This window comes from Trachemys scripta, chromosome 3 (genome assembly GCF_013100865.1).
Source record: "Trachemys scripta elegans isolate TJP31775 chromosome 3, CAS_Tse_1.0, whole genome shotgun sequence".
In the NCBI taxonomy this organism is placed as follows: domain Eukaryota; kingdom Metazoa; phylum Chordata; order Testudines; family Emydidae; genus Trachemys; species Trachemys scripta.
In genome coordinates this window covers 94,329,280-94,351,160 of record NC_048300.1, presented here as the reverse complement: position 1 = coordinate 94,351,160, position 21,881 = coordinate 94,329,280, and the positions used below count along the sequence as shown (strand labels likewise).

At 44.6% G+C, this 21,881-nt stretch overlaps 1 protein-coding gene across 2 annotated transcripts in view; it reads left to right on the top strand.

Annotated features, from left to right (window-relative positions):
- The window catches only part of PCMT1 (protein-L-isoaspartate (D-aspartate) O-methyltransferase), a 58,673-nt gene that overhangs the window by 20,053 nt on the left and 16,739 nt on the right, over nucleotides 1-21,881 (top strand). For both annotated transcript variants that reach the window (XM_034765432.1, XM_034765433.1), the window contains exons 2-4: nucleotides 2,488-2,592; nucleotides 4,485-4,516; nucleotides 15,121-15,225. In XM_034765432.1, coding sequence (XP_034621323.1) covers nucleotides 2,488-2,592; nucleotides 4,485-4,516; nucleotides 15,121-15,225 — 242 coding nt within the window. The remainder of the gene's footprint in view (nucleotides 1-2,487; nucleotides 2,593-4,484; nucleotides 4,517-15,120; nucleotides 15,226-21,881) is intronic.

Here is a 21,881-nt window from a genome sequence, read left to right as displayed (position 1 = left end):
GGATGGGCAGGCTTGAACTCTGATGGCTAGTCCAAGTTGTGGCCAGGACTGCCATGATCCACACTGGTATTTTTAGCTCACTACGTTGATCAAAGTCAGCACAAGTCTGCCTGCCAGGGCTGGGAGTCATGCTCCATACAGCAGTGTTGGGACACCCTGAGAGGGCCAAAAACTTTAGAGCTTCTGCCTTTCTCTTACTGTGAGCCTGAGCCTCAAGAAAGGGAAATCTGTGATGCCTTCAAAGACTCAGGACTGTTATAAAACCAAAGCTTGTTTTTTCTTAATTATTAATATTGTGGCATATTTCTTCCCAAACTTCCTGCTACTATTACCTGTGGATTAATAAAATCTTTTGACATGTTACCCTGGGCTAATTATAATACTTACGGTACAGTGGACACTATTTGAAAAAGGGAGTAGCATTCTATTGAGGAATTGCAGGCCATTATATAAATCAGTGTCCTTTTTTATCAAGAGGGAGCATTATCTAGTAGTTAAATCAAGCAGTTTGTGTCAAGGAGATCTAATTGCTATTCCTGCTTCTGCCGCATACTGTCTGAATTTGGGCAAGTCACTTACGAATGTCAGATTTTCCATTTATAAATTGAGAATAAAATAATCAGTGGTGTGAAGTCTAACATTCATAAAGCATTTTTGAGATTCCCCTGAATAGAAGGTGCTGAAGAAATGTAGACTATATTTCTAGTTTGTAGCAATTAACCCTTTGAGTGCATGTGCATATCAGTGTAGATGGCTGCAGCAGACTTGCTAACATTCCATCATTTTTTAATTAAAATAGTTTTATTTAACTGGTGACCTTAGCCCAACTTTCTCTAAATTGGAGGCTTCCTGCTCAACCTTACAATCTCAAACAAGAAATCAATAGTTGGGATTTTTCCTGCGCACTCATGTACCTTACTTACATCTCAGAAGCTCCTCAATGCCCAGGCAGTGATGCTGTAGTCACCTGCCATGGAACCCTCTTGATTATTTTGCTTCCCCCTTGCCGTTTAAACAATACCTGAGCTGGTGGCAGTCAATAACAAAAGTGTTAGAGATTTCAAGACAGGATCTCAGAAGGGACTTGAATGATGGAAAACTTTTTGTGACCTCTAATGGAAAGATCAAAGTACAAATTTAGGAATATTTTTCCTAGTTGGCCACTCATAAAGATTTATTGGATTTCAATTGTCTAATTCAACGGGAATATGGATATTTCTCACCCCTTACCTGTCATTAGTAAATTAGTGTTTTTTGTTGTAGGTTTAAGTTATAATTGATCTATGGAACTAACAGTTTGTTGTGATAGCAGGATAAAGGCAGCTCAGCAAAAATATGAACCTCCATGTCCTTATGGATATTTTGCAGTAATATTCCCAGAATGAAAAGTTGAAAAATGGAAGTAACTTTAATAAGAACAGTCCCATTACAAGCTTAAGAATTTGGGTTTAGATTACTAGATCTTGGGTATAATTTTCAAAAGTGCCTATTGTATGAGTCTAAGTCCCATTTTCAAAAATGGCTTAGGTGCTTTTTAAATTTTTTACTCCTTGTTTAATGTGAATAGCTTCATAGAGCACTTCATTTTTAAAACATTTGTTTTTGGTTTAAACTGCATATCTTTTTGTTATGTAAGTGACTGGCTGTGAAGTATACTGTTTATTCCAGTTGTTTTTAAGATACTTTTGTGATTACATGAATGCTTTTTCGGAACACTAAAGAAAACAAGGCTAAATAATCATTTAGCAATAAAGAACTTGATCATAAGTTAAACAAAAAATTTATTGACTGAACTGGTAATGTACATGAATGTAAATGCTTTTGCCATTTTACAATTCAGTTGGGAGAGCAACAAAGATGTAACTGTTTTGATGTGAATTCTCGTGTGGGCTGGGTAAGACCAAATGTCAGAATCCTAATGATGTAGGAGTTTCTTTTAAGAGGAACATTTTTCTCAAGACAAATAGTGAAACAGCACTTGAAAATAAATTACAGTTTGTCAAATAGGCAAATATATTGTAGTTTGTCACTTGTAAGTGGTCTTATTCCTTCCTGTGTATGTAAAGGAACCATAAATTGTTTGTTAGCAGAACAATGTACTTTATATTCAGTATTAAATGAGAGATTAACAGTATTCTTTCAGGAGTGGCAAAAGTATTCAACAAGCTCCATTTTCCCGGGGGTGGGGGTGGGGGGGGGGGGGAGGCAGGTCTTTGGAAAATGAATATAAAATCTTCAACATCTTACAAAATTTAAAGCATTTGATAATTTTTAGAAAAACTTGTGGTGTAGCTCAAAATTCAATGTGTTTAAATACTGGTCAAAGCTTAAAATGAAGCATGGTACAGGTTAAAGTATGCATAATACATGATTTCTTGCAATTTATGAATTCATTTATTTTACATTTTGTGTCCTTGCGTAGACATATCATTATAAAAAAGGAATTGTGCTTTCAGTTTTTTGTAAATAAAACTCTCCTTTTTTCAGAAAATGGAATAATCAAATCAGATAAAGTATATGAAGTAATGTTGGCTACAGACCGTTGCCACTATGCAAAATGCAACCCTTATATGGACTCTCCTCAATCAATAGGTAAGAGAGCATCTATCTAAAATATCTATCCTCACTTTTATAACAGAGTATGAGTTTGGCATGTGTAATAAGAATATGAAAGTATTTTATTTTAAAGAAATGCTTGAAAAGTTTTTATATGGGAGGAGTTTTAGTTCTTCACAATTAGCTGATCCAGCCTTTTTTAATTTGAAGATTTGGCTAATGTAGACTTCAGTAGCCCATTTACTTAGTGACGCCTCTTGGAATATATTATAGTCCTCTAGTCAATATTGTCTTTCATTTTGTTACCAGGTGCAGTTAAGGTGATGGCTTTACTGTATAAAACTCTAAATAATTTGATCTGGTTACATTAGAGATGTTCTTTCTCTTTGAACAATACTGCAGTTGAGGTCAGCTGATGTGGGTACTTGACCTAAAAGGTTAAATAAGAAGGGACTGCTGGCAGGGCATTTTTCAGTGAAGGATCATGAATTCTGGAACTTGCTTGCTCCCACCCAGAGCCTTTAATTATTTTTCTTTTTGGGAAATGAATCAAAGTGAATCTATTTTTTCTTCTCTTTTTCAGCTTTTATTTTGGCTGATGGTGGGATTAGCTAGGGTTACCATATTTTAATTTTTAAAAAGGAGGACATTCCATGGGGCCCCTTCCCCGCCCCAACTCCGCCCCTTCCCCTGAATGCTCCGCCCCCTGCTCCTCCCCCTCCCCTGCTTCCCGCAAGTCATATGTTTGCGGGAAGCCTGAAACAGGGAGGCAGCAGGTAAGCTGGGGCGGGGTGCGGCGCGGCCCAGTCCGGCCCCCCTGACCGAGCGGCTCCCTCTGGCAGCCGGCCAGCCCAGGCCAAGAGGCTCTGGTCCCGGCGTCTCCCACCTGGCTCGGCTCGGGCCCTGGGGCGCCGGCCCCCGGCCAAGTGCCTGTGCCCCCGGCCGAGCACCGCGCCTCCAGCTCCGGCCCCAGCCGAGCACCGCGGCGGCCCCCAGCCGAGCACCGCGCCACCCCCAGCCCCGCACTCCCGGCCCCTGCCGAGCACTGCAGGCCCCGGCCCGGTCCCGCACCGCCGGCCCCAACCCCAGCGGCCCCGACCGAGCACCGCCGGGCCCTCCCTCCCTATTTTCCCGGACATGTCCGGCTTTTTGGAATTTCCCCCCGGACGGGGATTTGAGGCCCAAAAAGCCGGACATGTCCGGGAAAATCCAGACGTATGGTAACCCTAGATTAGTTATAGTACATTATTCATTAGTCCATATTGAACTTTCTGTATATTCCTACATAAACCAACTTTGTCTTGTGTGCATCTTAAAAATCAAATTAAAAATTGACTTGATGTTCCCTAAGTGTTAATGCATGCAATACAATTCTCCCCCATTCATTCCCCTTATATATATGCATGCTGATTTACAGGCAAACAGACACCGTCCCTATGTCAGGGAGTTTGTAATCTGGTGCAAAAACGCATACAAAAAATTATGAACCAGGATTGGCACATGGGAAATAACAGTGGAAAGGGGAAACACTGCTCTTTGGATGTAAATATTGCATAGGCAGCTTTCATGCAATATAGCTTTACAAAACTAAAGGTTTGTATTAAACTAAAAATAAGATGCTAAATGAAAGAGAGTTTGGAAAGATATAGAAACTTTCCTCTTTCTTAGCACCCGTCATTGCTGTATGTACTGACCAGTTGGGGAAAGTAGCAGAACTTTTTTTTTCACTTTAGAGTTGGGCATGTCAGACCTTCTTGTACCGTGATTTTGAATACAGTACTAATATATAACTACACAGCTGGAGCAGCTGTAGTGTCTCATTTGAGGGCTTGCATATGCGATGTTTCATACACAAGTTGGATAGGAATGTTATAACACGGATAGCTCAACTCTTACATCAGTAGGTTTACCTCTTTCTTGTTTTACAGGTTTCCAAGCAACTATCAGTGCCCCACACATGGTAAGCATTAGATTTATAACACAGAATGGTTAATGAAGATGATTAGCAATCTAGTCACTCTCCAGAATAAAAGTATACTTATTCCAACAGCTTTTACTATCTATTGGTAGTAATGTTGGAAACTACTGTAATCTTGCCTGTACTTCTGTCTATCATTATATGTGAATTCAACCAGGTGGAATTGTTGTAATTTATTTAATCTTTTCTTTTGTCAAGAGAGAAATTATACTGAGATGTGAGACCTTTGCCTAGTGATTTGAGACTCAGACAGTTCATGGCTGAGTCTTAACAAGTAAACACGAGGAGTTCTTCTTCGAGTGATTGCTCCTGTGCATTCCACAGTAGGTGTACGTGCTCGCCACATGCACTGGTGCTGGAAGCTTTTCCCTTAGCAGTACCTGTACTGGGGTAGCACCACGGCGACCCCTGGAGTGGTGTCTGTATATCGTGCTATAAGGGGAGCCACGGGCTCTCCCCACCCTCAGTTCCTTCTTGCTGCCAGTGAAGGTAGTCGGAACTTTTGTGCTCCAGCTCTGTTGCAGCCCTTCTTCTCGACCTTAGTGGTACCATTGTAGGTCGTTCTTCAGTTGTTAGAGTGGGCTTGGGGCATGCCCCGTGCCCCAGGCTTCAAGTCATGCGACTCCTGTCACCGTTCTATGCCCAGGAGCGACCCTCACGCTGAGTGTCTTCGCTGCCTGCGAGAGACTCACACCAGCGACTGTTGCAAGATCTGCAGGTCGTTCAAGCCAAGAACCAAGAAGGAGAGAGACTTCAGACTTCGAGCTCTCCTGATGGAATCGGCGCTGACCCCGACGCTGGTACGGAGATCGGACTCGGTGCTGGCCGCCGCATTGTCGGTACGTAGCGAGGCCCCTTCGACTAGTCGGCGCTGCTCTCCCTCCAAAAAAGCAAGGGAACGGTCCAACCTCACAATGCCTCAAAGGCTCCGATTCGTGTGGAGCGGAGCAGCCCGGTACCGTCGGCCCAGGCATCCCCACCAGTATGGATGCCGTCGACACTGGAGGCGGTGCAGTCTGCGAAGGACATTTTCTGCCCGTCCCGAGCTCGCAAATGGGTATGGGCCCTAGGTCGCGAGGCAAGCCCCCTTTCGGTGCCCACCAGACCCCTCCGAGCAGCCGCAGTTCCCGCTCCGAAGATCGTTCCCCACACAGCTCGGCGCGCAGCGGCCACTCTTCTGACAGCTCCCAGCCACCCTCGACGCCAGCCAGACCGTCCGGGCCACCGTCGGGATGGGAGTCGCTGGGACCCTCTACGCCGCCTGCCAGCAAGCGTAGGCACCAAGAGAGGCACTGGGAACACTCATCTGCTAGACGTGGGTACTGTAGCCGCTCTCGATGGGACACACGTCGGTGCTCCCATTCCAGCTCCTGCTCGTCTAGACGTCATGCCAGAGGCTTCCCTCGAGGTACCTCAGCATCAGGGCACTGGGCTTAGGCACATGGGATGCTTCGGACCTCGGCTGGGGAGCCCACATGGGGGACGTGCAAACTCAGGGAGTGTGGTCGGCCCCGGACTTGCCCCTTCACATAAACGTCAAGGAACTCAGGGTGGAAGGTGGCCTTGTGGCAATCACGTCGGCCCGCTCCGCCTTCCATATGGAGCAGAGCATCTTCCTTCCCGTGCTCTGTCCCAAGCCCCACTCCTCTACCGAGAAATGCCATCTCCACACACTCGATGTGCGTAGGGCGTTAGCTTTTTATCTGGATTGGACTAAGCCATTCTGGAAGTCCTCTCAACTCTTTATTGCCTCGTCCGAGCGGGCAAAGGGACAGCCTATCTCCACCCAGCGGCTTTCCCGCTGGATCACCTCGTGCATACACACGTGCTATGATCTGGCAGGGATTCCCCCACCACCGGTCGTCAGGGCACGCTGTACGAGGGCTCAGGCCTCATCAGCTGCCTACGTTGTCCATGTCCCCATCCAGGACATTTGTAGGGTAGCCACTTGGGCCTCAGTTCACACATTTACTTCGCATTACGCGATCGTCTCCCAGTCTACGGATGACGCTGGGTTCAGCAGGGCGGTACTTCGTCCCAAACCTTCATGAACTCCTACCCACCTCCAGCAGATATTGCTTGGAATCACCTACTGTGGAATACACGGGAGCAATCACTCAAAGAAGAAAGGACAGTTACCCGTTCCGTAACTGGTGTTCTTCAAGATGTGTTGCTCCTGTCTATTCCCCGCCCTCCTTCCCCTCTGTCGGAGTTGTCCGGCAAGAAGGAACCGAGGGTGTGGGGAGCCCATGGCTCCCCTTATAGCGCAATACACAGGCGCCACTCCAGGGGTCGCCGCGGTGCTCCCCCAGTATGGGTACTGCTAAGGGAAAAACTTCCGGTAGCAGTGCACGTGGCGAGCACGCACACCTACTGTGGAATAGACAGGAGCCACACATCTCGACGAACACCAGTTACGGAACAGGTAACTGTCCTATATTTCAGTGTATTGATGATGTATCACAGATACTAAAGTATTCTCAGATCATTTATTTCATTATTTGAAATTAAGAATTAATGTGGGTATATTTAGCCCATATAGTATTTTATTTGCGAAATAAAGTTTGTGGGAAAGTACAGTAAACATTTTCATAGCTTATGCTCCATTTGTCTTTCCCTAAAGTTACCTATTAGAATTCAAAGGGTAGGGTCTAATTCAAACTGTCTATTTTGAAACTTTGGCTTTTTTATATCTGAAAAAGTTTAAAAAAAAAAAAATTTCAGAGGTGTATACCAAGAAATGAAGAAATCACAACAATAGTACGTATGTTGTTCTTCAAGTGCTTGTTCATGTAATTTCCAATCAGGTGTGCATGCGCTGCGTGCACGGTTATTGGAAAGTTTTTCCCTTAGCACAGGGGTTCTCAAACTGGGGGTTGGGACTCCTTGGGAGTCGTACGGTTATTACATTGCGGGGTCGTGAGCTGTCAACCTCCACCCCAAATCGCCTCTAGCATTTATAACAGTGCTAAATATATTAAAAAGTGTTTTTAATTTATAAGGGGGATCACACTCAGAAGCTTGCTATGTAAAAGGGGTCACCAGTACAAAAGTTTGAGAGCCACTGCCTTAGCAGCTCCTGTCAGGTTGGCTGTGGCGCCCCCTGGAGTGGCGCCTTCATGGCACTCAATATATGACCCTGACGACCTGACCCCCTGTTCAGTTCCTTCTTACCGTCCATGATGGCTGTTGGAACAGTGCTTACTTGCTCAGCAAGTGCTCCCTTAGCGTTCTTCTGTTAGTCATTACGGTTTATAGTTAGTTAAAGTTAATTTAGTATAGTTAGTTTAGATAGTAGGTTGGGAGCAGGGTCTCTCCCCAATCCTTAACCCCCCTCGGACGCTGGGCATCCCGTGAGCCCAAGGCTTTAAACCCTGCAGTGCTTGTAATAAATCTATGCCCATCAGTGATTCCCACTACACCAAACGGAAAGGTATAAAATCTGTAGGGCTTTTCGGGCAAGAACCAAAAAGGAGCGTGATTTCTGACTAAAACAACTGTTAATGGAATCTGCTGTCCACTCACAGCCGGCTGCGGACCTCCACGATCTGGCACCAGGCGCGTGTGTACGGAATGTTCTAGCATCTGTATGCCAGAGCTTTCTCGGAGTCTGATGCTGACTCATACTACTTGAGGCGCAGTCCCAGAGGCAACGAAGGAGGGTGCCACCGGCCTGGCAGCTGCAGCCCCTGGCACAGTGGTCCTTTTAGACCCGCTGGGCTTACCATCAGGCCCAGGGTACCTTTTCAAGGGGGTCGAGGTTGGTAGTATCAGAACACCGGCCACCCCACTCTCCTAGGGACAGGCCTACACTCAGGGATCCGAGGCCACTCTGTCTGAACCACCCCTTCAGGCTCAAGTCGCAACAGAGGCGATCCCAACACGGGACCAGCTGCAGAGTCAGGCTACAGCATCCCAGGCTGTAACCCCCACTAGGGCGTGCACTGACCAAGAGGAGGTCAGGGAGCCGGTGGGGCAGGAGGACCCAGTACCCCCTCTGGCCACCTCGTCCTTTTCCCCTGGTGAAGCTGTGGCGGAGCGTCAACTTCGGCCACTCCTCTGATTGACCATAGGGCACATCAGGACCTCCTTAGGCAGATTGCCCGCAACATGGGGTTGCAAGCGGAGGAGGTGGTCAAGGCCGAGGACCCCATGGTGGACATGCTCACTCCCAAAGTCCATCACGGGTAGCTCTGCCTCTGATCAAAACTGTTCAAAACAATATAAAGACCTATGGAAGACCCCGGCCTCAATTCTGCTGACCACCATGGGTGTGGAGCACAAATACTTTGTCCATTCCAAGGACTATGAGTACTTATTCTAACACCCACAGCCATGCTCTCTGGTTGTGTCGGTGGTTAACAGAAAGAGTGTCAGGAACAGCAAGGACCAGCCCCCAAATCTAAGGAGGCAAAAAGATCTATTCGGTAGAAAGGTCTATGCCACTGGGGGCCTCCAGCTGAGGATAGCTAACCAGCAAGCTATAGTAGGTATAACTTCAATTCATGGTCCTCCATGTTGAAGTTCAAAGAGCTGATCCCTGTGGACTCTAGGGCTGAATTATCTGCCATCATAGAGGAAGGGAAGGCGGTAGTGGGAGCCCATTTTTTCCCCCCATGTCGAGAAGCTCTCCAACTATGGGAGTTCTGCATAGCCCTCTCCATTTACCTGGAGGCGTCCTATCTCCCAAGAGTGCAGAATGAGATAGCGGATCACCACAGCAGATTGTTCTGCAACCATAAATGGTCCGTCCGTCCAGATGTTCTTCATCCCATCTTCCAAAGGTGTGGATTTCCCCAGGTCGACCTGTTCACCACCCAGAGCAACAAGAAGTGCCCAATGTTCTGCTCCTTCCAGAAACGCAGCCCGGGTTCAATAATGGATGCGTTTCTGCTACCTTGGGAAGACCGCCTCATGTATGCCTTCCCACTGGTCCCGCTCGTACACAAGGTGCTGCTCATGATCCGCAGGGACAAAGCGGAGGTGATTCTGCTGGCTCCAGTGTGGCCCCATCAACATTGGTACACCATGCTTCTGGAGCTGTCAGTGGACTCCGATCTGATCACTCAGGACCACGGTCACCGCCACTACCCAGTCCTCCAATCCCTCCAACTCATGGCCTGGAAGCTTCCTGGTTAAACCGCATGGAGCTCCTATGTTCGGAGTTGGTAAGGGAGGTTCTACTTGGTAGCAGGAAACCTTCCACCAGGGCTACTTATCTAGCCAAGTGGAAGAGATTCACTTGCTGGTGTGCCCAGCAACACACACCTCCACTCCAAGTGTTTATACCATTCATCCTGGAGTACCTTCTGCATCTCAAACCACAGGGCTTAGCTGCGGCATCTGTCAGGGTGCACCTTGCTGCTATCTCAGCCTTCCATCCAGGAATGTCTGGATGTTCTGTGTTCACTAACCCCATGGTAGGACGTTTCCTCTAGGGCTTGGAATGTCTATAGCCACAGATTAGGCAACTGGTTCCCGCATAGAACCTTAACCTGGTCCTCACCAGGCTAATTGGGCCTCCTTTTGAACCACTGGCAACTTGCTCCCTGCTCCGTTTGTTGTGGAAGGTGTCCTTCTTGGTGGCCATCACATCAGCCAGGCAGGTGTCTGAATTAAAGGTTCTAACCTTCAGCCCACCCTACACGGTCTTTCACAAGGACAAGGTGCAGCTCAGGCCTCATCCAGCCTTCCTCCCCAAAGTAGTGTCACAATTTCACAGTGGTCAAAACATTTTTCTACCCATCTTTTATCCTAAGGTTCACACCAGTACCCAAGAGCAGAGGCTGCACTCACTGGATATTCGGAGAGCGCTAGCATTCTACATTGAGCGCATGAAACCGTTCAGGAAGTTGAACCAATTGTTCGTGGCGGTAGCAGGCCAGATGAAAGGACTCCCCGTCTCATCTCAGAGAATGTCTTCCTGGATCACATCTTGCATTCGCACATGTTATGAGTTAGCTAAGTTCCCAGTCCCAACTCTTACAGCACATTCCACAAGAGCACAAGCCTCGTCGGCTGCGTTCCTGGACCAGGTCCCGATACAAGAGATCTGCAGGGCAGCAACTTGGTCATCGGTGCATACATTTACGTCTCACTGTGCTATCACCCAACACTCCAGAGATGATGCAGCATTTGGTAGGGCAGTGCTCCTGTCACCAATTCCTTAACTCCGACCCCACCTCCAGGGTAGAGCTTGGGAGTCGCCTGATTGGAATTGACATGAACAAGCACTCTGTTGTTCTTCGAGATGTGGTGTTCACATCCATTCCAATAACCACCCTCCTTCTCCTCTGTCGGAATAGCCGGCAAGAAGGAACTAAAGGGGGATCGGGTCAGCAGGGTCATATATTGAGTGCCATGAAGGCGCCACTCCAGGGGGCTCCACAGCTGACCTGATGGGAGCTGCTAAGGGAAAACTTTCCAACGACTGTGCATGTGGCGCACGCACACCTAATTGGAATGGACGTGAACAACGCATCTCTAAGAACAACAACTACGAGAAGGTGAGTAGCCATTTTTTCCAGAATCTTAATGTAGATCCATGTTTCTCACACTGTACTAAATTTACCATTGGTGGCACTTGTCCCACAAACAGAGGGCATGGAAGTTTCTTTAAATAGAAAGGTAAATATAATATCAGAATAAGAATCTGTTATAACTACGCTGATTAGAATTATGTAAGTAGCGCACCAAGTATTTCTGAATTCTTATGTTTCAGAGTAGCAGCCGTGTTAGTCTGTATCTGCAAAAAGAACAGGAGTACTTGTGGCACCTTAGAGACTAACAGTTTATTAGAGCATAAGCTTTCGTGGACTACAGCCCACTTCTTCTTCTTCTTCTTCCACTCTATATGCATCCGAAGAAGTGGGCTGTAGTCCACGAAAGCTTATGCTCTAATAAATTTGTTAGTCTCTAAGGTGCCACAAGTACTCCTGTTCTTTTTTCTGAATTCTTAGTGGAACATTAAGTTTTTAAAAGTTTGACAACAGCTAGTCTGCATAACAGTAAATCAATATCAGTAATTGTCCTTAGTGTTCAGCCTAAATTCACTGAGTCCATATTGCCTCTCTAGTCCATCACATAAGCAAGGTAGAAAGTAAAAATATGCATAAAGTGTTTATGTGCAAACTATTCCTTTTTTAGCAGTAGTATCCAAAACTAGGATAGTGCAACTGAAGACCTCTGATGGATTAAAAAAAAACCAATATAATGTACTTTGTATACAAGTTTTTAATAATTTACACATTCATTGACAACTTAAAATTTATTAAACTGACTTTTTTCCCAAACTTACTAAAGGTGCCACTCACATATTTGAGTTCTAATTGTACACTTCAACCATTTTCAGCATTGCAGTATTGAGTTGTGGTTAGAATACTTTGGTTCTTGTCTAACTCAATAGGTTGATGGGATTTTGTTCTAAAATCTCCTCTCAAAGGTGATGGAAAAAGGAAAATGTGTATATTTGAAAGTTTTGCAGCGTTAAATAGGCTATTTGCCATCAAGTGAAAATTATAATGAAGAGTTACGATTTGGTATAGGAACAGTGATTATGGTAGGGCACGCTATAGTTAAAGGTCAAGTTATATCAGCCAATAAATGAAGGTAGTGCTCTGTTACACTCTTTCCTGGTCTACATGCCAAAATCGTAGATTTCAGTTCTTACTGTAGGTAAGTAACTTCAACCCTTTGGGAAAGGAGGGTAGGTTTTTAACAGCCTATACTCTAAGCTACATTGCTGTTGGTACCTGCTACAAAGTCAACAGAACCATGAAGCTACTTAGAGCTACAAAATAACAGAGTAGTTAAAATTTTCTCCTATGTTCCATACCGTCCCATTTTTTGTTCTTCTTTCTAAATAAATGCTACTTCTGTTTTAGGTCATCAGTTTACTATTAAGACTAATTGATCTTTTCATTGAAGAAAACTAATACTGCTATTGTGACTGGCCTCTAAAACTAGTTGCATAATTTTTCCTGGGAGTCTGACAGTCTAGGTGAGACATAGCAGTTGCTAAGACTAAATTCAGAGTTGGGTTTTGTGGCATGAAAAATGGGAATGGGAAGGAGTATTCCTTCACTATCAGTATTCCTGTGATGGGGTAGAGAAGTGAAAGGACTAGACAGTGATGGATCTTCCCACCCTGCTCCCAAGCTCCTGTGCCGCGCCTGGATGGGGATGGGGATAAATCTATGTCTCCTGAAAATCCGGCCCCTCATGCAGAAGAACCACATTAGTTCTGCTTCAAGAAGGCGTTTTACACACATGGAGGAAGCAGAGTTTGTCCTTTAGTGCACAAAACAGAAATTTGACTTGTGAAAAAAATGATTAGTCTTGAAATAATCTTATGCATGTGGGCTGTTCAACTAGATTTCTGATGCGTTAGAACAGGGGTCGGCAACCTTTCAGAAGTGGTGTGCCGAGTCTTCATTTATTCACTCTAATTTAAGGTTTCGCGTGCCAGTAATACATTTTAGCATTTTTAGAAGGTCTCTTTCTATAAGTCTGTAATACATGACTAAACTGTTGTATGTAAAGTAAATAAGGTTGTTAAAATGTTTAAGAAGCTTCATTTAAAATTAAATAAAATGCAGAGCCCCCCGGACCGGTGGCCAGGACCTGCGGAGTGTGAGTGCCACTGAAAATCAGCTCGCGTGCCGCCTTTGGCACGTGTGCCATAGGTTGCCTACCTCTGCATTAGAACCTTAACTTAAATGGAGAACATGCTAATGTAAATATAAAAATTGTAGGCATCTGGAGAAAACTGAAGTTCTAAATATCTGACGTTGTTATTGTGACAATAATACCTTCAGCAAAAGTATTGTTCACTCTCAATGTTGATGGGTAATCTCAAATTCATACAGTATTGAAAGCATATACCACACCAATTGTAGTATAAATACCTAGATGCAGATTTTTATAACTGGAGTATATATGTTGATCATGTTAATGATTGCTGAAGTAGAGCCGTAGTCTCTTCTACTTTCAAAAGCTTTTGAAGTCACCTTTTCTTGTGGGCTTAAAATAAAAGAACTCATAGCCTTCAAATTCTTTCTTTTATTTGATTGAATTGCATGTGGCCAACTTAAAAATACGGCTTTGTAGAATTGCATGTGGCCCCAGATTCTTGCGTCTGCTTAGTTCAGTGCAAAGTGAACTGAAACTAATTGTTTGGAGAAACCCTCTAGAGAATTCCCTTCTGTAGGGGGAATCTCTGGTTACTGTAAAACAGGCAGAGCTGGCTATGCTGTCTTTTGTACCTGCTATGCCTCTGCCTTCTTCCACAGGAGTGAACTGCTTAGTATGAGGGGGAAAAGAGGTGGTAGAGGGGGTGGCAGAACAAGGCTCCACTTTTTCCAATTTGCTGCAGTTAACTTTAGGAACATTATGCCGGTAGTATGAATGAATAAAAGCTGCCCCTTTTGCTTTAATTAGAGCTGGTCCGAACAAAATCAGGGAGCAGCAGTTGGCTTCCTGACAGCCACTTCTCTGCTGTACCACAGCTGTGTATGGATACTGCAGAGAACTCCGCTAATAAAATTAGGCATTATATGGACCTCTTAATTATGGATTTAAAAACAAATTATAGGATAACATTGCTCATCATGTAATTATCCATAAATGATAGATTTTTTTTTTTTTTTTTGTCCCAGATTCTTTGCTTCATGAGTTTTTGGTTGATACAAGGTGGCGTGTTAGGTGTGTGGCAGCCATCAGGGAGCTCTTTATGGCTTCTTTACGCTGGCTCTGTGTTGGTGCTATATAGGTTAGAGCAGGGATAGGCAACCTATGGCACGTGTGCCAAAGGCGGCATGCGAGCTGATTTTCAGTGGCACTCACACTGCCCGGGTCCTGGCCACCAGTCCGGGGGCTCAGCATTTTAATTTAATTTTAAATGAAGCTTCTTAAACATTTTTAAAACCTTATTTATGTTACATACAACAATAGTTTCGTGTTATATTATAGACTTGTTGCAAGAGACCTTCTAAAAATGTTAAAATGTATTACTGGCATGCAAAACCTTAAATTAAAGTGAATAAATGAAGACTCGGCACACCACTTCTGAAAGGTTGCCGACCCCTGGGTTAAAGCAACCTATGGGCTGCTTCTCTCGTATTCCAACTGTCAAATAGTTTCCAAGAGACTGTGCAAGCTGAGGATAGCTGGAGCATAGCTTACATTAACCACCACCTGTGCCAGCACACTTCCTTTGTACGTTGCAGAATTCTCAGCTGGCTACATCTTTCTGGCCTCTGTACCATCAGAGTTTTACGAAGGGTCTAGAATGCAGTGCAGAATCTGTATCAATGATTTTATTTAAAAAATAACCATATGCTACAGACCTAAAAATAGTGAGATGGCATAGTCTATATTTTGTTGTTAGAGGAAACAGTTGAGAACAATATGTGTTAAAGTTAGATGGAAAAGCATCAAAATAATTTTCTTGCTGTGGTGCAGAAGAACACTGACGTCAGTTTCCTATAACAACACTGGGTTGTCATGTATAACCTGAAATCTCTGAAAAAGTGAATATGCAGTGGGTAAAATGAAATAGTACATGCCCTTTTGTTTTTCTTTGTCAGCATGCATATGCTCTAGAACTACTATCTGAACAGTTACATGAAGGAGCCAAAGCCCTTGATGTAGGATCTGGAAGTGGAATTCTTACAGCATGTTTTTCACGAATGGTGAGCACCCTGTTTTAACTTGAACCAACAGAAATTTTTCAGTCCGGATAAATACTTAGTGTTGTTTTGGTTAAATTTAAAAGAAAAAATAACAGTATGAATGTACAATCTCTTGATTTCTAGCATCCTGATCTTCCTTTAGTAAACTGGATTAGTTTTCATAGGAACCATTGAAATTGCCCTACCATATCAGACAACTGAACATTTAGTTTAGTATCCCATTCTGATGATGGCTAATGCCAAATATTTCAGAATAAGATGCAGTAAATTTCATAGTGGACAACTAAGGAATAACCTGAAGGGAAGTTTCTTCCTAATGCCAGTCAGTTAGCAGTTGCCTTATAGTCTGAAGCATGAGGATTTACTCCTGGGGGAATTCTGTGCCACTGTGCATGCACAGAATTCATGTCCCGCACAGATTTCTTTGCTTCCCCTCAGAAAAATGACTTTCTGATGGGGAAGCAAAGGGAAGCCACAAGAGCGGTCATGCGTCCCGTCTCAGCAGCGTGGGCACATCGTTTTGGGTGCCTAGAGTAACTGGCGGAGAGGTAAATCACTGCGGAGGGAGGGGAGACCAGAGGATGCATCGTCCACGCAACCCCCATGCATTCAGACCCTCCTCCCCATTCCTGGACCCCCATCAAGCCTCACCTCCTTCCCTCAACACCCCCCGCCAAGCCCCACCCTCCTGCACCTGGCCCTCCCCAGCCCCACCCTGCGCCAGTCTCAGCTGCTAGTCCTGGCTGGGCTGCGGCTTAGGGAGGAGGACACTTACCCTGCATGGAGCGGCCTCGGCCAGCTCAGATTCACCTCCAGAAACCTCCCTGGGCTCTGCACTGTCCCCCTCCACCACTTCCTGCTCCCATTGCTCCTCAGCCACTGGGGTAAGGGTCACCGTAAGGGGAGCTGTTCCCCCTTCCGACCAACCCCCATGCATCTGGACTTTCCCCATGCCCAGACCACATGCCGAGACCCTCCCCCCGCATTTGGACACCCCCTCCACACTTGGATCCTACTGGACAGGGCCATCCCTAAACCAAATGGTGCCCCAGGCGAGGAGCATCTTCGGCGCCCCCCTCCATTTGTTAAACTTTTGAATACCTTATTTTTTATTGCATGTGTAGCCCATTTCATGTCTTTGCATGATTTATCCATTATATAAGATGATAAATTTGCGCGTTAGGCTATGTAAATCTGTATTTATGCCATATATAAGCAAATAAAAAAAATTTGTTTCCTCTAAGTTTATACAAACTTTTTAATTTAAAAATAACTGAAATGTACTAACATCAAGAAATTGAACTGTGCACCAACATTGGGTGGACCATTATTAAATAGTGTTACAGTAGGTGACAGCCTTAGACTATTAACCCTACTTCTTTAGTTCAAAAGGTCGCTTTTCTCATCTTTGCCCTCGTGAAGTGAAGCACAGCGTCAGAGACATCCAAAGACTGGCCAGTGGCATTTTCAAGCGATAAAATAGCAAGCTGTGTCAGTCTCTCATCAGCCATCACTGATCAAAGATTTGTTTTAAAGAGCCTGAGCTTTGTAAAGCTGCGCTCATCACTTGCGACTGACTGGCAGCATGAGCAGAATCATCAAAGCTATCCATGCATTTGGAAAAGTGTCCTTCAGCTCTGTATCATGAATGAATTGGAGAACTTGGAGTGGAGAGTGCTTCCCATGTGGCAAAATGTGATAGATGTTATCCAGTTTGACAGAGGTCTTTATCATTGACGTCCAAACATTCCCCATGTGTCTGCGTCCAGTGAAGGTCTATACAGTTGTTCGAGTATGTTCCTGTCTGCCGTTGGTAAGCTCCTGTAGGTAGCTTACTAAGGTCACACAAAAAACCCCAGGTCTTTTTGTGGTGCTCATTTGTCTAAATCTTTCTTCAGTAGACACTTGAGTAGTGTCAACCGTTGAGCAAAAAAAACCTTTCTCTTGAATTTTTCTTCCGAGCTTTCCATCACCTCACCTATGTAACATCCAGTTTACCTTCTTTACACTGTTCATTAATGTCCATACTCCCCTTGTGTCCCCTCTTATTAATCTCCTCTCTAAACGAGGTAGTCTCTTCATATGGAAGTCTTTCTGTGCTTCTAATAACCTGTCTCAAAACCCTTTATTTCATCTATATCCTTTTTGGAGATAGGGTGACTAGAACTAAACACAATATTACCTGATGGGGGCATGTCATTGTCTCATGTAATAGTATATTAGTTCCACTCCCTCTGTATCCTAACCTTTTGTTTGCTTTTTTGATTGCTGCTGTGTTTAAGTTCTTCACTCACCTCTCTGTGGTGACAGCTTGTTTGTCTTTGCTGGATTCCAAACTAATTTACTTAATCTGTAAAACTACAAGGAATAATTTGCATTAATGCGCATAGTCTTTGTTTCCCATCACCAAGTCACCTTTGGTTAATCTGCTATTCTCCTACTTCATAGTTAAACTGTGTGCAGGTGTTACGCTGTGATTGGGTAATAAGTTGTATTAGGTTTTTATCTTTAAGTTAAATTAAAAAAACCTTAGCTTCTGTTAACCATTTCTATTTCCTATAGTCCACTAATCGCTAATTAAATTGTTTATGCACCCTCAACCAAAACCAAACTTTGTTGGTCTGTACAACTCAGTAGCTAATAATTTAAAACTACAATTCCCACGTGGTCATTTTTTGTGTTCTGCAGGAAAAAGACTTGTGAACTAAATCTTCAAAAGAGATAACATGAAAAATAAGTCAAATTAAGGCTTGCCTTGAAAATGTGTGGAATCTTTATGCCTAATATTGCTTTTTCTTCTCCTGTTACACTCATGTGCTGTTAAGATTTTTTTTGTTCTCCAGTGTACAGTGTTAGCAGATTAATATTTGGTTTTTTTGTTGGTGTTAAATCCTGAAGAGAGTGTGAGAATAACATCCGTTGCATAGCTGTGGCCCTAACTTTCCCTTCAAGTGTTGGCAACAACAACAAAAAAGACTTCCTGAGATGGCCTTCTGGAGGTCTGTGGGGTTTAAGTACTGCCCCTCTTGTGAGGGAAGTGTATCTGCTAATGATGGGCATATCAAATGTGTCTACTGTCTCAGGTAATCACACACCCCAAGGAAAATGTGATTTGCATATTTACATCCTGGATCCACAAGGACAGAGAAACAAAGCTGCAGATCTTTCTGTTAAATAAATCTATGGAGCTGGCATTGGATCCTGGCTGTCTGAATCCCCCTGTACACTCCTCTCCAAAAAGTGCAAGTGCGGACTTACTGCATGGAACATTGTTTTCCACTAAAAGCTGATGAAAATGGAGACAAGGCACTGTGTAGACAGTGCATTGAGTTCTAGTTGAAGATCACTTTCTGACTCTTTGGTGAAGCGATCTCCTCCCCTCCACCATTCTGCTGAGATTTTGTGCCCCATGTGGCTACCATATAAGCTTTGAATGGCCCACAGCACTGAGGACCCAGTGCTGTCTCAGAACTCTGAGGACACTCTCAGGCTTGCACCATCAAAATCCTCACCAGTGCAGGATACAGCACTGACTGCTTCCCGACCAGTACCGATGAAGTCACATGCAGCATAGTACACCCTGCATTCCAGACTATGCCACTAGTGCTGATGGCAGAATCAGCAGTCTCACAAGAGTTGGTATTGTGGAAGGTGGGGTGAGGAGCTGACGTGTAGTGGCACCGAGAGACTTCCTGGTTCTATGGAAACTGGAGTCTCTGCTCCTTTCAAACTCATTCTCACTGGCAGTACCAGGATTCTTGGATGTGGCACTGAGCACCTCATCCTTCCTAGGTACCCTGGTTTCCAGTACCGTGGCCTCAAGGTCCATACCCCTCCATGCCCGTATGGCCCTATTGGGCACCTTGGTTGTTTCATGGGAGACAATACTTCCTGGAATAGGCCACATGTGCCTGAGGCGCCTTCATTCAAGGTGAGTGCTACTCAGGTGGCACCTGAACCCCCAGCAGCTCAGGTCTCCCTTAGCCATCAATAAAAACAAGAGGAAACTGTTCTTCCCCTATTAGAACCCATAGGACCGGTCACCTTGTCATTCTCCTTTCTGGGTGAAGCAGAACTTATTTCTGTCAGGCTGTCTGGAGCAGCTCACAAGTGTGAGTGCCAGCCTCAGGGTAAACTGTCCAGGAACAGAGCACAAATTCCAAATGAGTTGTATTTTCTATAATTAGATTTCACCAACCAAGTAACAAGTGTAAACTCCTAAAGCACTATATAACAGCCTTAACATGGAGTCACAGACAATCCCCTTGGGCACTCTGGTCTGTCTTGCCACCAAGGCAAGCTTGCCTTTGTGATTGGTGGTCCCTTACACCAAAAATCACAACAATATTCACGTTACTCACAGTCCCAAAGGACCAGTTATTTATCCCAAGTCAAGTGCATTCTAGATCTCTCATGAAAGACAGTGCTTGTAGCCTGTCCTATAATAACCTATCTAAAGGGTTATAACTAAGAAAAGAAATAAGTTATTTACACACACATGAAATACAGTCTTAGCAGCTATCATCTTTTGGAAGCTATAATATGCAAGCTTTATATGTCCTTTAGGGCTAACCCAAGCCAAACAGCTGGGGACCCCTTACTCATGCTTAGAAATCTTTGTCCCTCAGAGTTCAAGCAGCATAGGGATAACAATTTTTCCTTAACAGGCATTTTTATTCCCTTTCCCCAGTGTTTAAGCTGTGATGGGATGAGGGCTTGTGTTGTATCCTCTTCAGGGGCTTAGGGGAAGCAATTAACAAAGTCTTTTGTACACAATGGCTTGTCTGATGTCTGTAGACCTTTTGTTGGGGAGGAGATAACCTCTTGTGGTGAACTAGTATTTCACACTTGGTAATGCTTTTCCCCTGACTCTGGTGGATTTACAGTTTTAGTGAACATTTTTATAGTTAGAGCAAATATTTAAAGATTACTTCATAACATGGGATACAGATATCATAAGTAGGATTAATAGATGCAGCATCATACAAGCATTCTATAAAGTCTAAATACTAAGCACATTCTTAACTCTAATATCTATTTTAACAATACTAACACACAGGTGACCCAGACTGATGTCCAGCTATACATTTGTCAGTGTTCAGTGAGACCTAAGGCCTTGACATGTGCTGGCACCAGGTCTGCCAGCATCAGTGTGAAGACAGAAAAAGCCCTTCACGCTTTAAAGGATTTGAGGGTGCAGTCCTTTGGGGTCTGTACTCTGTGGGCTTATCTACATGGGCATGCTAAATCAGTGCTGCTGCGATTGATGCAGTGGTGTCGATTTAGCAGGTCTGGTGAAGACACGATAAGTTGATGGCAGAGCGCTCTCCCATTGACTTCAGTACTCCATCTTCCTGAGAGGCAGAAGGTAAGACAGCGGGAAAGCATCTCTCGCCGACGTAGCACAGTGTAGACACTGCATTAGGTCGATATAAGCTATGTTGCTCGGGGGTGTGTGATTTTTTTTTTTCCACACCCCCTAAAGCAACTTAACTTACATTGACTTAAGTGGTAGTGTAGACCAGGCCTGTCTTAGTAGGAAGCATTTCAGACAGCAGCTCCCCAAAGAAAGTCCCACTGTTCTTCTACCAGAGGTCCTCAGAGCCACCCAGGAAGACACAGCTCTTCCACAGGAGGAGAGTGGCTTCCTCAGTGACTCAACTGTTTCACCCTTTCTCAAAACACCAGTTTTGATCAGTTGTTTGGGAGATATGGATCCATTTCTTCAGAACCACAGCCAACTCTCCCCTTTGGGAATCAACTTTCTCTTTTTTTGTGCTACCTTGGACCAGTGACTGGATACCATTGCCATAACGTTGGGTTACTGTACACAACTTCTTCTGGTGCGTATCCGCTAAACACCTCTTCCCCATTGCTCTTCAGGGACCACTCTCATGAGGATATTCTACAATAAGAGATCCCCTCCTTTCTCCTGGAGCACTAAAGCATTTCCTGCCTTAGTATCAGGGAAAGGGTTTCTCCAGCCTATACATCCTCATCTAAAGAAAGACTGATTGTGACCCATCTTGGATGTGAGACAGCTAAACAAATCTATTTTCAACCTAAAATCCAGGATGGTAACCCTTACCTTGATTATCCCCACTCTGGATCTAGGAGACTTGTTTGCATCTCTCCAACTACACCTTGCTGCTTGCATGGGTGGCTGAAGTTGGCATACTTCCCAGGCAAATATCACCTGGACATGATCCTGTCCATGCCCCCCCCTCCTGGCCCAGTAATCTCTGGCATGGTAGAAAGACCTAATGTCTGCCTACAGGGCAGTTCCCTTCACATCTCCCTTTTCATCCTGAACAGTAGTGACAGAGGTATTGCACTTGAGCTGGCGAGCACATACTGAAGGACCTGCCTGCAGAAGATCAGTGGACATTCCAAGAGAGACAAATGCACATCAACCTCCTAGAGCTTAAGGCAGTCTGAAAGGTTTGTGACTCTTCCCTGACTCTCATTAGAGGTAAAGACATTCAAATAATGATGGACAATACCTACACCATGTGCCACATCAACAAATGAGGGAAGGGCCAAGTCTTCCCCATTCTGTCAAGAAGCTGTCATGTTGTGGAACTGGTGACTCAGAAATCAAATTTCTTGCTTGCTTGTCCACTTGCTTGGTCGGCAGAACACAGTAGCGGACACTT